Here is a 16,202-nt window from a genome sequence, read left to right as displayed (position 1 = left end):
CCTAAAATTACTGTCTTCTTCTCCTTTGTGTCCCTGCCACCTACTGTATGTTTACATGTTATTAATTCCCTCTATTGTTCTCTGAACTACTTTTTACATCCTCATGTTTCTTCTTCTGTCGTTCTCCTCTTCTGCCTCCTCATCTTTAACCCCCATCCTTCCAACCCTCTCTCCTTCTGTATCCTTCCTTCACCACCTCCCTCCCTCCCCTCATCATCCCATCCCATCCCATCCCATGTCTCTGACAGGAGCGGCAGCTTTGACCGGGGCTGTGACTCACACTGTGTCCACGGCAGTTATCTGCTTTGAGCTGACAGGCCAGATCTCCCACATCCTGCCTATGATGGTGGCAGTTATCCTGGCCAACATGGTGGCCCAGGGCCTGCAGCCGTCGCTCTATGACTCCATTATCCAAGTCAAGAAGCTGCCATACCTGCCGGAGCTTGGCTTCGGACACATGAGGTGTGTGATGTTTCCAAAGAGGCTCTCCTCTGCTGTGGAGCTGCCAGAATTTCAATACTTAAATAGATGGTTCTTTCTTGTAAATATTAAGAAGCAACTTTTTGAAAAAATGGAAATTATCCTACAGTTCTTCAAGTTAAGCTCAAGGAACTTTCCAGTTAAATTGAAGCCTCAAGATGCTTAGTGCAGAGGCCTAAGTGTTGAAACGTCCAATTTTATATATATTTCTTAAATATAAAATGTGTTTACAAGCTGTTTCTGTCCACCTCTGCATCCTTGTGTCTGTCCTACAGCCAGTACAACATCTTTGTAGAAGACATCATGGTAAGAAAGGTGAAGTTTATATCATCCCAGTCTACATACAGAGAAGTCAAACTCCTGCTGGACTCCTCCTCCCTCAAATCAATCCCACTGGTCGACTCAAGAGGTAAAAGGCTTAATTCTGAATTTAACAGTTGCCATTAAATGAACGACTCCAGGTTGTGTAGTTCCTGCCAACATCTATACACAAGCTACACAGAATCAAATCTTAGTATCTGTGAGAGAAAGGTTAACCTCCTTCATGTTTTCGAGGAATATTTTTGTCATAGTTTGTATGAAATCATGAAAATATGGTTGTTCAGCCTGTGTGGTTGTCTGAAGGATTTCTCCTCCTTTTCCTCCAGAGTCTATGATCCTATTGGGCAGCGTTGACAGGTTGGAGCTTCTGGCTCTCTGTGATTGGTGGTTGTCACCGGAGAGAAGGCTCCTGATGCAGGTGGGGACAGTCTGAGACATCACTATTATCTGCTTTTGTTTTCTACCAGATTACTGGATTACTTCAACATAAATTACACTTCACAGTTCATTTTTCGGGGTATTTTGGCACTGTGAGAAAACAAATTGTCTGTTTCAGGTTTTTTAATGGGTGTGTATCGCTGAAACTGGAGTGGGTGACATCATCGCTACGTAATTTTTTTTAATAGCTTCCAGGTCACGTGACCCATTGACTCAAAATCAATGCCAAAATGTCTTCCTCTACTGGTTGAATGAGTTAGCACAACTAGAAGAACAGGTGCTGCACAGTGCAACAGTTCACGCAGAGTTCAGTTCTGTTCAGTTTGTATTGATCTGTTTATCTGGATTTGGATTCAGGGTCGAAGTCTACAAGAGCAGAATCAGTCTCAGAAACACAGCTGGGAATCCTTTGCCTTCGTCGATGAGGAAGATGAGGAGGATGGAGAAAAGGTGGGGCTCTGATTTGTTCTGTTTGTTTTCAAGCTACTGTAACAGTCCAAGGTGGATGATATTTACTTTACTCCTGGCCAACATCCTTTGTGTTGTGACTGTGCTCCTCTGTAGCCATCTGCCTCAGTTTTAATGCCAAAAGTTACCTTTTATTCAGTGAAAGCACCTTAATTTGACTGTTTTTTAATTAAACACCAGTTTATTGTCAGGCACATTTTACTATTTGTTTTGAAAGGTGCTTTATTAATAAAGTTTACTGATTCACTATCCGTTTGTTGTCTGCAGGGCAGCCCGGTGCAGGAGGAGAGGAACGGCCCCCTGCCTCCTCCAAAGCCTCCAGAGCCTTCTTCAAACCACACTGCTCCTGTTCCCGGTGAGCAGTACACATTTAGTTTTTTGTTTTATCTCACTGGAGGTTTATGGTCGTACATTATTTCTGCATTAGCTGCCTCTGGGAGAAGTAATAAATGAACAAAATGAAATTTGCATAGTCTTAATAGGATGTGATAAAAACTTCCTCCAGGGAGTGAAGGATAAAGACCTCGCTTGCTCCGGTTTGATGTCTTCGTATTACCTGCCCGTGAACCCCAAATCTAGTTTCTGTTGAAGTTATGTTCCAGTTTCATTCAGAAACAAATCCAACGTTGGAGGACAATCGCAGTTTCTCCTTATCTCAGTTACACTTGTGGAGTTGTGTGACACAGAGTTGCGGCTGGGCAGTGGAAGCCTTATGGGGCTTGTCATAGTTATATTGATTCCTTCAGACACGTTTTTGCACACTCGGGGAATGAAATAGGATTTCTCCTTTTCTCTGTCCCCCGTACTGCCCCTCAGAAAAAAAGACGTCAGCTGATATGACGAAGCATTTAGTCAGAGCCCAGATGGTCTATGAAGCTCACCAGGTTTTTCGTATGTGTTAAGTACATTCGGGCCTAGAGGACACAAACACATCTCGCTGGTGCTTCTAAATGAGAGGAGAAAACACGAGAGTTAATCTAATCGGGAACGATGTTATGTTATAAAATCTGTTGAGCACAAAAACATGCCAAATATATGTTTGCAGGTCCTTAAAAAGTCTTAAAATGTTGTAAATTAATACATATTAGGCCTTAAAAGTCATTAAATAGTCTTAAATGTTGATTTGCAAGGTCTTAAGAGTGTAAACATTTTATCTGATGTTATTTATCCATCTTTGTTCTGCTTGAAAGTCAACAATTCTGATTGGACAAATATTTAAACCTTCCAATATACCTTACACTGTCATTTTACTTAACATTACCTGTTGGCAAAATGTTGATTAACATAACTCACTGAGCATATTCCTACATAAACCTCCCACATATACTACTTTGAACTTACCAGCAGTGCTTGAATAAAAGAAACATCCTTTTTTTGTATTAAATAAGTCTTAAGTTTGGTTAAAACTGATCTTGAAAAGGTCTTGGAAAGCATTAGATTACCTGCAGACTCCCTGTTAACACACCGAAAAAGTGCAAAATGCTAATAGACGATAATTCCTAGTCGGCAGCTCCCTGCAGCTTCCCATTTGTCCTTCCAACCATGCTGCTCACTAGATAAAAGGTTAGAGTGATTTATTTGAGTAATTTGTCAGCCTTTCACACTGTTTACCACCGAGACATGACCAAGTTTGTTCGTCTCGGACCTCAGCAGATGTCAAAAGATCCTAATTAATAACTTTGCAACCCGAAACAGCAATGAGGGAAGGTTTCGGCGGCAGCTTGCTCGCTGCAACCAACCAGATGGGGTGTGTGTATCTGTTGTGGCACAGTAAACTCCTCGGTAGCCTATCACACTCAACAACAGTCTCCCAGTGAAATGGTATCCAGGCAACAACAATAAGGAGTTGGTTGGGTTTGTCGCAGTCTCTCAAAAAAACCTCCATTTGCAGACAGATTATTCTCGCCAGAAGCTTCGAGTCGTTCCAAAGCTGCATTTGTATAATTTATTGACCTTCACCCGCTGCATCTCCCTCTGCACGTCTCTCTCTCCCAGACAAAGGTCCTCTACAGTCTGTGAGGAAAACACTCAGGAGTCTCTTCACCTCTGAGAGCAGACAGACAGAGGGACAGTCGCAGGTGTGTGTGTGTGTGTGTGTGTGTGTGTGTGTGTGTGTGTGTGTGTGGTAATGCACTTTGATTGCATGTCTGTCTGGTTCTGAGCTTGCTCACAAAAGATGCATTAGTACTCTGTCTCTGCCGTATGTCATATTTGAGATCTAGCTCACTTACATCTTGTTTTTCTTTGTCAACTTTTGTGCCGTTTCTCTGTTCAGCTGAGTGTTCAGAGATGTCTGGAGTGTACTCGGCAGCCAAGAAATGTTCCACTGTGTTAAAAAAAAATCACTCAAATGCAAATAACCCAGCATCCATTTGGCAACACCATCCCAAAACCACGTCCTCACCCTGGCACCGCTAGGATATAAATATTTATCCATTATTTTTTTTGCAGGGTGAATTTTTCATTACGGGGTCTGCTTTCTATTCAGGCAGACACACACTTATCTGATAGACAGAAGCACATGAATACACAACTGCTTCCTCATCGTCAGACAAACTCCCCGAAGTCGAGCATCTTTTTTTCTTCCCCAACCTTCTCTCATATGGAAATAGGGAAGCCAGATACTGGAGGTAGACTTATTATTCAGCTTGGCGCTGAGCCTGGCTCACAGGGAAAGCAATACATGTCATCTGTTTATACGAGCAGGAATGAAAACCACATTGAGAAATAAGCATATGCTTGTAAGCTCGCAAGATTAGAATTTGATTTCTGTTGTGCCCACTGCTGTGGCTCGTGAATTACCAGTCTGATTCTCTATTATGTTTCTGGATTCAATCCTACTCTTGCATGGGGATTGTTTCTACAGGAGCGAGCGGCGGTTCTACAGCTCTGAATATCAAATAGACTCACAGTAGGAAATTTCCACCAGCAGTCGAGCCAAAAACCTCGGCTGAATTCTGGCTGTGAATCAGGTATTTGTCTACTTTACCAGCCGCTGATGGCAGGTAACCAGACACTGACCTTTAGAGTATTATCTGGCTGGTGTAATAATGTCAGCATCTTGTTAATTCTTGCATTAGTATAATTGCTGTGGCTGCAGTGATAAACAATAACACTGATTTGCATAGGTGACTTAAAAATAACAAGGAAATGTGTAAATGTGAAACACTCCATTCATTATTGTGTTTATCATGTAAACTAAAAAAAGTTGGCTCCCTGCTGCAGCTGCACAACTGTTTTCTATCAATACGTTGATGGCTTGTAAGCAATTTTTGGTGCTTTAAAGGTGCAATCTGTAACAAAAGGGCCAGAATCTTAATGTACAACATAAACATAAGAACTAATATTATCAACAGACGGGGAAGACATCATGTCAAACACGATAGTCTGATAGCTCCCATAGTTTCAACTGGCTCTGAGCCTTTAGTGTAATTTATAAACAAAATAAATATTCTTACATTTATTAAACAGAAAAATACAACCATGCACCATCTGGATGCAGGTTTCTCTTTTAAGACGAACTTAACTGCCTCATTAACTCATCGTATGACACACGTCATTCAAACTTACGTAGCTCCGCGGCTAACTGAGTTCACTTGCTAACAGCAGCCAGTCACGACAGCCAAAGATAGCCACAGCAAAGAGTACAGTGAGCAGCAGTCAGCTGTTATTAAGGTGATTTACTGCCCTCTATTTGTTTGCAGCGACCTTCGACAGGTGGCCAATTCTTACATATTACATCTTTTTAAGGACAGAAGCAGCTGCCTCGACAGCGAGTATATGAGGGACGCGTTGCTCATTAATTCTGATTTTACAAAACGGGTCACGGCAGGTGTTGGCCTGAATTTCACCCTCAGTTAACTCACAAAGGTGATGCATGGGTGAAAGATGAGCCGAAGAAACTGGATGACAGCAGCCTGATTGCCAAAGAAATGTGTCTGTAATTTGTCAAAACTGCGTTGAAAAAGATAGAAATCCAATTCAAGATATTTTTAGATTACATATTGTATTTTTTAAGAGCAAAACAAGCCGTTATTATCTCTGTAGACTGTTTAAAATACAAAGTAATCACTTCTGATATAAGCTCTGTTTTTATACATCGAAATACGTAAATAATTTATACAGAAAGACATGAATCCAAAAGTAACTGTTGAGTAATCAGATTGTGTAACTGTATCAAGAACGTGAAACAGATTGTACTTTCAGTTACTTTCCCTCATGTAAGATTCAGATGAGGCTTTCTGGATTTAGAGGTGACATCGCGCCCGGCTCAGAGGGACACAACTGACAGAGGATGTTTTTATAAAATCACTCACAGACATGTCTCATCTTTCATCTGTCTCTTCCTTTTTTTGTCTCCAGGAGCCCTGTCCTCCTCCCCTGTCAGACACCATGACACCAGAGGAGGTACGGTAATCATGGAGGGATGATGAATTTGCATCTCTAGTACTCACGTATGTCGAGTCACCAAAGCTCGAGTCTAAAATTAGTCTGAAGTCGTCTGCGGCTGAGTTGATAATGGAAGATGTTAACACGCACTTGGTAAAACCCAGTCGCCAGAATAAATGTTAACAAAAACGACTATACCCAGTGGTGTGACTTGAACTCCTGGTCGCCCTTTTCATAGCCTTGTTGGCTTGTAATAACAACACTACCTTCCCCTCCGCCAAGCATATAATGTGAAAGTGATGTGCCACGTTTGGTACACGTCGACCTTGGACGTTACTGTGGTTTGCAGAAAGGTTAACTGCCAACATTATGTCCTGGAGACTGGGTTGCTCAGTGAGCTCTGGAGTTTACTCATCATGTAGTAAGTGTTGGCATATCTCCATATTAGCATTCAACTCCTTGTCACATGTAGGTCACAGGTGTAACAGATCTGTGTCACAGTTGAGGAGCAGACCCAGAATTGGGGCACTTTTTAGCTGCAGTGTGAACGCAGCCAGAATTGTAAATGAGACATCATTTTTTGTTAAGAGCACCAAAACAATATTGTGCCCTCCAGTCCTGTTCTGTCTGCTGCTCTGCCTTTACTCTTCCTGGCACTTTCCCAAAATGCCCCGTAACATCGCCCTGTAAATCCTACAAGACTGCTGCCCCTGTCACAGCAGGCCGAGGCTTGTAGGTAAAATCCATAGAGAGGCTAAAAGGTGTCAGACATCCTAAATCTCAGAGGGGAGAGCGGTGACATGCAAGGACGCTACACAGGGTTTCAAGGTTTTTCACAGCTGCAAAACTGTCCTCGGTCCTAGCGAACTACCCTCTGCAGCCACACACACACACCGTCAATATCACCCAAACATCCTGCTCAGTGATTAATAATTTATTTAAAGGTGAATAATGTTTTAATTAAACGCTATACTGTATGTATATGACCCATTATAACAACAAATGCTAATCTTCACCTCTGGCTGAACTCGTATATTTGAATAAAAGGAGGGATTTTCCCCGTCATGAGAGCGACTCTGAACCGATGCCAGCCCGTTCACCTCCGTGACCTTGTTTCTTGTTCGCTGTTGCAGATCAAAGCGTGGGAAGAGGAAGAGATGGACAAGCCGATGGAAATCGATGAGATACGAGTAGACCCTTCCCCTTTCCAGCTGGTTGAGAGAACATCGTTACACAAGGTTGGTGGGCAAAGACAAAGATAAACAGGCGCCACAGAGGTCAGCAGATGTTTAAATCATATCCTAGCAGCCGTTCGAGAAGCACCTTGCTTCATTACTGTAATTTAGTCTCTATGAAACAGGAAGAGAGATAGATGGGAAAGGTTTACTAGTGCTTTCGGAAATTAATCATGTGCCTTACAGAGCTATACTAAATATAAACCAAAGTGCTCCACACAGCATTCTCACACAGAAATGTTCAGTTATTTTTGTTTCAAAGTGTGTTCAACAATGTAATACTGATGGGAACACAAAATGGAAAGATGTTTGGTTCAGGGGGTCGACGACCTGCACCGTCTGCCTGATTGTAACAGCTCGTATGTGCTAAATAGGGGGTGTGATACATCTCTAATAATTTGGATCGGGACACAGTCTGCGGGCTTTGTTTTCAAAAATGTTCAAAACAGTTTGTGGTAGAGAGATATTTTTCTTTATTGCAGATGAAACAGACTCAAACAGATTGCACATGTATCCCTGAGGCTCAAAATAATTAGATACATTTGTTTTCTGAAACATTAACAGTCAATTTTTTTGACACTTTGCTTTGTTTACAGCCATGTGTGCAAGCTACTCGTCTCGTTCTTTCTCATCCTTTGCTCACACATTATTTATTCCTCAGAGCAACAACGACCAGCGGCACAAGAGAAAACTTAAGTTTATTCATTCATTTAGTCTATAACAGAGACTTGAAAGCGGATAGAAATGGTGCCAGGCTGCCAGCCCGTCTGGATCGCCAGTCGGCTTTCGTTTTTCTCAGGAGATTTCGTGCCCAGTGGCAGACAAAATTGCATAGTGTAAGTGAGGTGTATAGGCAACCAATCTAAAAGCCGACGGTGTTTTTAATCTGCAGCAGAAGTGCCCAAACTTTTTACTTGGAGGGCCAAAACTTATAGTTAAAGGTGGTCCACGTGCCAAAAGAAAAACCTGTTGTATAAGTAAACAAACATTGCTATAATTTCTTCTTTCTTTTTTGTTTTTTCTACAAACATCTGGCGGTCAACCCACTTCTATAGCTCTAACACTGTGCAATCAACATTTTTCACATTAACTTGAAGGTGATTTTAAGGACACTGTAATCTCTCTGGGCATGTGCAATGGCCGCGGTATCACACTAATGAATTTGAAGTTTCCCTGGAAACATCAGTTAGTCCTCGTTTCCACTCCTTTGGACACCAGGCACCTCTTTAATCAGCAGCTGTTTGTGGGAACCACTTTCTGTCAGACTCGTTGTTCGCGTGCCAAAACGTGCAACACTCTCAGCAGCTGGTTTCCTGTTTCATGTGTTTAACATTAAAGTAACCAGCAGCTTAAAGTAACTGTTCAAGTGGTCCCTAAAAATCAAGCTCATCTGCTTTGCTAATGTTATGCACAGTAACGACAAAAGTGTATGAACCTGAGCCAATTCTTATTCATCCAACATCCTCATTTCCATCACTCTTCATTTTAATGTTACTTAATTTGAAAATATCTCAAGGGAACATAAAAATATCCAAAGAAAATGAGGAAATATTGTCATTTTCTTCCATTTTCATTCAAATGTATTATTCATTACCTCATAATTTGCATGAAATTACTCGGATGGGTAGTCCACGGTTGATTTTATTGAAAAGCCATGAATTCACCGTGGACAAGAGTTTATGGGTTTTTTTTGTCGCAGGTATTATACAAGCAAAGAAGCATATAAATGAAGTTCAGCACCTCGAGCACTCGTCAAGTCTTTTGTTGATGTTCCCACACTCGGCTCCTCAAGTTGTTTACTTCTGTAACGTCTCATTCAGCCGCGGATGTGGATAACCTTGACAGAGGGGTAATGACACATGAACAACACTCAGCGAAGACTTGGATTTATTCACACGGCGTCGCTCGACTAACTGAAGATAGACATGACAACGTTTCATATTTTTTTGACTGAGGACAGAATCTTATTAACAGTGGTCAGGGAGGGATATTACATAAACACCCACATATTGACATGGGTGGTGTGCCTGTCTGTTTTCATTTGTTAACCGTCATTGTGAAACTTACTCTTACATTTTTTTGAGGTGAACAAAAGAAGCGCCCTTGTTTCATACTATTCATTTACCTCCTGGAAGCTGACAAGTCCAAACACAGAAGCTCCACTGGAAAAGGGGGCAGGATACTAAGTACTTCACTCAATAACGACCCGACAATAATTGCTTCGCGAGGGGAGCTTGTTCAAGCCCGTTCACATTTACTTCATGTCCCTGTTTGGGCAAATAGTCAGAGGATTTCTCTTTTTTGAGTGTAGATCCAAAGGCAGCAGTCGCATCATGTCGCTGTCGGAGCCACAGATGTTGTACGTTCCACATAAATAAATGATGATATACTCAAACTAATAACCAGCTCGCTGTCGAACCTCCGGTCTGCTGCTGTTGTCCAGCTGTTAAAGTCCTCCTCCAGTTAAAACTGTCGTTTTCTTCCTGTTCCTACATTTGAATGTTTGATTTTCACTGTAGAGATTCGAGTGATATATGTGCAGAGTTTGACACTAAAAGGCTGTTTTCACACTCAGTACTGAAAGTGTAAATTTTCTCTGCGCTCAGGCGGGACTACGAGAATGATTTGTGCCACCACAGATAGTTTGGAATCGAGTCCTGATCCGATACTCAGCGTACATCTTGATATCCAGAGATCCTGTGCCCAGCGGTTAAACGTGTGAAATTAAACATCTTTGCATATTCATATATTCTGGATTTTTTTAATGAGGGAGAAGGAGGAGGGGCCATTTTAAGGATTTTGATGTGGTAGTCATACTTGCATAAAGGTTTCTGGTTACCTGTCTGTCAAACTCTCTCTTGAGGGCTGGATATCAAACTTCGATAATAATGGCTCCAACCGAGTTGTCACAATTATACTGAACATCGAAAAATGTCTTGTCTCATCAGCATCAGTGAGCCAATAAGCATGCGGCATGCTTGTTGTGCCAAGATCTAATAGTGCTGCTGATTGGCTGTCTCGACACATGGAGGAAAAACACCAGGTTACACCCAGAGATGGGACTCGCAATGTCTTAAAACTGTGACATCAAAGTATCGGTACTGGTATCAGAAGAAGATACTCAGCCCCACATGGAATCACAGATAGTTTGTTTTTTGGGAAGACATTTAAAAAAATATTGGTAATTGAGCTACTACTCGTCTGTATCTAGTGACCTGAATACTTTTTGACTGTTGTCCGACAAAACAAGAGATTTGAACACGTCAGCTTCAGAACCAAATGTTGATTTTAAAAATATATATTCTGACATTTCAATGGAAATTATTGTTAATCCAACAAATCTGATCGGATCATTATAACGGAAGGAACTGTCCGCACGCTTTTATGTGATTTCTGTTCTTTGACTAAATCAGTTTGGACTCGTTCAGTTAGTTCAGTCTGTTCAGCCGATTTAGGCTTCAACAGCTTGACATTTTATCATCTGCTGTACTTTGCTTTGATTATGTTCATATTTTTCTTGTCTGTTCACCGAACGTGTTGGGGTGTGAATGTATCCCAAATGTGTTTGAACAGCCCAGCTGCAGATTTTCACAAAATCTTGTAAATCTGCTGCCTATTGATGATGAATGTGTGAATAGGCAGCAGATGTGTTAAATTATTAGTATATTATAGGTGGTATTATACTGTGTATACTTTAATTTGTATTCCTGTATTGTACAATTGCTGTGAAACGCTCACATTTGTATTATGAGAGACCTGAAGGTGATCCAGGATTTGCAGGATACTGAAGCGTGTAAACAGTTTGTTCCATTGTTGTTGTTTTCTTTTGTCGTCGGTGTAATTTATTCTCACGGTGATATCCAGAGTATTCTGCTTATTCATGTGCAAAAGGAGGCTTTGATTTTGGTGGAGCTGTGCTGATGCATACAAAGAGCTCATCTAAAGTGTGACCTTAGCCGGAATATGGACCAGAATACTTTGTGCACGGAAACATTTCCAAGGACTTTACCTTCCTGTAGTTCACCTGAAGCCTCGAGCAAGTCTGCTTTCATCTTTCTGTCTCTATGACATTGTGTCTAGACAGAACTGACAGGGAAGCTCATAGCCTGTAAATTGTCTGGATTCACAGACAGATGTAAAAAGGCCGTCTTGGTCTGAGAGGGAGAAGTTTGTTGTAATTTGACGTGTGACCTTTTCTCGCCGTCTCCACAGACCCACACTCTATTCTCACTGCTGGGCCTAAGTCATGCCTATGTGACCAGTATCGGCAAACTGGTCGGGGTAGTGGCGCTCAAAGAGGTAAGAAACTTCACTGCAGAGCATGTGAGTGTTTTTAGTTTAGTTTGTTTTTTTAAAACCCTTTCATGCACGAGTTATTAAATCACAAATACTTTCCAAGGAGAAATTATATCAGTATTATAGATGAAACACACAAAATAAGGCAGAATCTAATGAAGCAAAATAAATCTTTTGGAGTGGACAGATGTGTTTTCAGTCACAGAAAAAATGTGCCAGAAATATTTTCTTAAAAATCTTGATAAAGTAAAATAAAACCTTATTTGGCTGAAAAATGTATCTTCTTACCTGTCTGGTTTTCTGGACACTTGAGGTACTTGATGCAGCTCCTCTTCCCTCCGCCATTTTGAATTTATGATGCCTTATCTCAACATGACAAAGAGAAATTGTGGACAGGAGTTTGGGGATCCACCAACTTAAATGGTTTAAAATGGCTTCCAGATATACGCTGACTGTAGAAGACACCATGCATAAAATGGTTACATTCAAACTATGTCTGATGAAGGTCGGCTGGAAGCAACAGCTGAACAGTAGATTTAATTAAAATTGACGTTGATTAAACTCTGAAAACTCCCTCTTCCTTTTTTTAATACACTCAACTTTTAGAAGTCTTCCCTTGTCTGTCTTGACTTTGAGGGAAATGAAATCCAATTGGATTTTTGCTCCTGATTTGCTTGAGGTCTCATAAAGCTTTTTGAATTATGTATGAGTATTTTGTTAGTATAATCAATATCCTCTCTGTATTATTTAGGCTTTCTTTGATTTAATTCATTCCCTTTTCCTCTTGTCACTCCTCCATCCCTGAACCTCCTTTATCTGTCTGTTTCTATCCCGTCACCCCGTCACTCACTTATCTCTCCATCTTGCTGTCTTTTCTTGCTAACCACCGTCCTCTCCCTCCTTCTGTATTCTATTCTCTCCTCTTTTTCCGTGTTTTTCTTGTCTCTTTCCTCCTTCCATCTTTCTTCTCCACCATTTTATTTTATCTCCCTATCCTTTCCTTCATCCTCCTCCAGCTCCAGAAGGCCATCGAGGGCTCCACGCGCTCCGGCGTCCGGCTCCGTCCTCCGCTCGCCAGCTTTCGCGACATCAGCAACCACAACTCTGTCCCTAAACCTCCACCTTCTTCTCCTACTTCTACTTCCGCCCCAGCCTCCACCTCCCCTCCCTCACCGACTGCTTCCCCGCCTCCTTCCCCCTCTTCCCCTCACCACCACCACCACCACCACCACAGCCACCACCACCATCATCATCCTCATCATCATCAAAATGAAACGGAGGTGTGGATCGAGGGCGTGAAGTTGGAGGTGGAGGAGAGCAGCAGCAGCAGTACAGGAAGTGGAGGTGGCAGCGGCAGCAGCAGCACGGCAGCCTCCACCTCAACCTGTAGTAGGAGTTGCAGCTACAACAGCAACCTCACCCTCCCTCCCTCCTCTACTCCTCCCCCAGTCCCCTCTTCCTCCACACCTCCTCCTCCTTCTCCTCCTTCTCCTTCTCCTCCTCTTTCCTCCTCCATCCCTCTCTCCACCCTACAGGGACTCTTTGAGGGGGATGAAGACAGCGACGATGAGCCAATGGTTTAGATTAGACGAGAGTGATGGTTATGTTTTTTATAATGGAAAACTTTTTTAATGGTGTGAGTTTTTTTCTCCTGTTCTTAATTTGTTGCTCCGGTCTTTCGACACCCATTTACCTCTCTTTGTCACCACCACCCTTAGGTGGAGCGAACAGTGTGTTTGCTTGAAGCTACGCCAAGCTAGGCAGTTTACCCCATCTTTATTCTGTGTGCTTATTTCACAGACCTTCTAGTTGATGGGGGAAAAAACCTTTTTTCATTGCCCTGCTCACCCTGACCTCTGTCTTTCCTAAAAGGTTAACTCCATTATGTTTTAAACTGACCCCTATTTTCCCATGTTTTGTGTCTAAGTGTTTAAGGGGGACAACAATTTGTGAATTTGGTCCGGTATCGAGTGAGATCACTGCAGCAGAAGATACATCCACCTATGGAGCTTTTCTACACATTACTGGTTACAACAGGGTTACCTGCTTGAAGGTGTGTCTTTAACCGATGATGCGCTTGTTTTGTGTAGCCCTCGCTCTCACTCTTCTCCTGATATATTCACCGATAACACTGTGGATTAAGGGTTAGTGATTGGAGCAGTGAGAAGACCAATAACGATGGTTTTGGCGAATTTAATTTCGTTTTCATGTCAAGTGTGTTTCGTCTCGCCCGATACTGTACCAGTGTCAGACGTTGTTGTCCTATTGGTCATGTCGACACAATAACACGGGAGAATACAGTCCAGGGTGGAAAATACTGGAGTTCCCTTAAATAAGCTCCGCACATGTTTGTTTTTTGATACTTGTCCTTCAACGCTTCCTCCTCATTTTCTCTTTCTCATCAGTCAAACCAATTGAGGCAATTGGTTGAACCCTAAACTGAAGTATCACTGAAGATATTTATGTTTCCCTCAGGATCATGTTCCTGTTAAGAGGTCATACACCATCTAAACCCTGAAAAATATCGTTTTCCATTGTTAGTGGCTTCTTAAAAAGTAGGTTATATGTATATTACACGTTTTAAATCATGAAAAATGAATTAAGAAAACATTACTGAGGAATAAATGTCTAAAATGCTGCTATCATTTGCATTTCCCCCTTTTGATTTGGATTTATTAGACCCGTCTCTGTGCCTCAGTGCTTTACAGCACCACATATGTTCCATATTTGTGTTTTTTTGTGTTAAACAGTAATCCGAACCTGTGCTGCCCGAACCAGATATGAACCCACTGAACCTCTGCACAGTAGTCCTGTGTCACCTGAACGTTTATGTGTCTTTTAAAAGAACGTTTTTATCAGATGAGAGCATGAGCTATTGATTTTTTTTAACTGCCAACAGACCATCTGGATAGCGGGAGACTAATGGAGCTGCTCAGTCCACTGTGGAAGATTGGCCAAAGCCCCAAAACGACCTCCAAATTGTGTGCTGACCTTGTGGATGCAGCCTCAGAGCTCATCTCATCACGCTTAAGTTGATAGATGGTGCAGCTAAAGGCGGCTGACGACAGCCAAACCCCGCTGCACGGGTCCTGGAGATTGTTTTTGTCTTTTTGTTCCCCAACAAGGCTGCAGTCCTGATTTTACAAAAATCACAAATATACAACGACCGAAGCTTTTCATTGCAAAATGTGACAATAACTAAGCGCTGGCTGACGGTCGTGACGGTGCCAACGTTTTGTCACGTAACATCTATATGCTAAACGAAGATGAAAATGTATGTTGACAGACGGCAATGAATGTATTAATTAGCCTAATGAATGACCTCATTAGCAAAACTGTTTTAATACAGACCTGTCATGATGATTATTGCGGGACTTGAAGCTGCTCCTGTGAGACGTCTCTTTCAAAGTTTTTATTCTAGTTCCTCAAATTTAACGGAAATACAGTTAACAGTTTGAACATTAGAGCACAAATGAAAGTTGACACGACTTCCTCTCTCTGTCTTTTTATAACATTATATATTTATGTAGTAAAATATCAGAAAACTTTTGTTCATTTTCAAATTAGTGAGATCAGAGAGACTCAACCATAACAGTTCATGAACAGCTGGAAAATTGAAAGAATTCACTAAAAGAGGCAAAAAACTGTCTAGAGGTTTGAGTTCAGGGCTTAAATATTTGTGTTAAATATATCACATTAAACCTACAATTAACACAAAATGACCCTTTAGCCTGTTAGTTGACGTCTCATCGATGATCAGAAGTGCCTCGTCTTTCTTAAACTCCTTTATGGCCGACGACGCTGTACATAAAGAGGAAAGCGTATGTAATCTGAAGAGCTGCTCAGTGATTGATTAATAGTTGCATTAATGTGTTGTTGACCTTTTTCTCCTCGTGATGCACCCCTGCTTATCATCTATCACTCCATCTCTTACTACACTCTTATCTCCTGGATTCAGTTTCTCAGGTGCTGCCTTGAAAGTCTTTAAACCTGCAGATTTAACAGAAAATCTTTTACGTCCGTGTGAATTAAAATGTGTGTGTCTGTTTCTTAACGGGGCTCTGAACTGGTCTAAAGTGCTAATTTACATTCGTCTGTCTGTGGTTGTGGTTAATGTTTTTATTTATTTATCTCAGTAGAGTCAAATGTTATCTCATAAATGTATAAAACTGTGAAGGATGTAGCGAAATAAAGTTTTATTAAGTGCTTTAACTGTGTTTCAGTTTGGCCTTTGTGTATCCAGGTCAGGCGCGTTGTAAAGGCAGACCAGGACAGAGGAAAGTCAGACAGAAAAGTTTCTTCTTTACTCAGAAGTCACCAGGAACTGAACTCCGTCGAGGTAGGAAGGAAATCTAGACTTTCACTTCAGAAATCACGAGACAATTGAACATGTTTGAGCTTCTGTGGTTTCATACCGACTCTGACGACATGAAATATCCAAAACATGTTTTGATAGTCCTCTTCTAACTTAGAAGTACATCCAACACATCCACGAGCACACTGATCAACTGTCATATTAAACCTAACTTTATTTTGACAGGGTTTTTGTATCTTCCTGTGGTTTCTCACCTTAAT

The 16,202-nt window shown here is 41.6% G+C and overlaps 1 protein-coding gene across 5 annotated transcripts in view; it reads left to right on the top strand.

The window, feature by feature from the left end:
* The window catches only part of LOC311272908 (chloride channel protein 1-like), a 52,996-nt gene that overhangs the window by 32,410 nt on the left and 4,384 nt on the right, over positions 1–16,202 (top strand). For 2 of the 5 annotated variants that reach the window (XM_084379651.1, XM_084379652.1), the window contains 10 exons: positions 249–462; positions 756–889; positions 1,128–1,219; positions 1,597–1,689; positions 1,975–2,062; positions 3,703–3,785; positions 6,070–6,114; positions 7,230–7,334; positions 11,544–11,630; positions 12,644–13,262. In XM_084379651.1, the coding sequence (XP_084235777.1) occupies positions 249–462; positions 756–889; positions 1,128–1,219; positions 1,597–1,689; positions 1,975–2,062; positions 3,703–3,785; positions 6,070–6,114; positions 7,230–7,334; positions 11,544–11,630; positions 12,644–13,210 (1,508 nt within the window). In that variant the 3' untranslated portion in view covers positions 13,211–13,262. The other 3 variants (XM_084379653.1, XR_014624617.1, XM_084379654.1) reach the window with 3 other exon arrangements.

Source organism: Pagrus pagrus (assembly GCF_965226575.1).
Source record: "Pagrus pagrus genome assembly, chromosome: 17".
Lineage (NCBI taxonomy): Eukaryota > Metazoa > Chordata > Actinopteri > Spariformes > Sparidae > Pagrus > Pagrus pagrus.
Note: the sequence above shows the minus strand (reverse complement) of the source record. Positions and strands in the feature narration are given on the sequence as shown.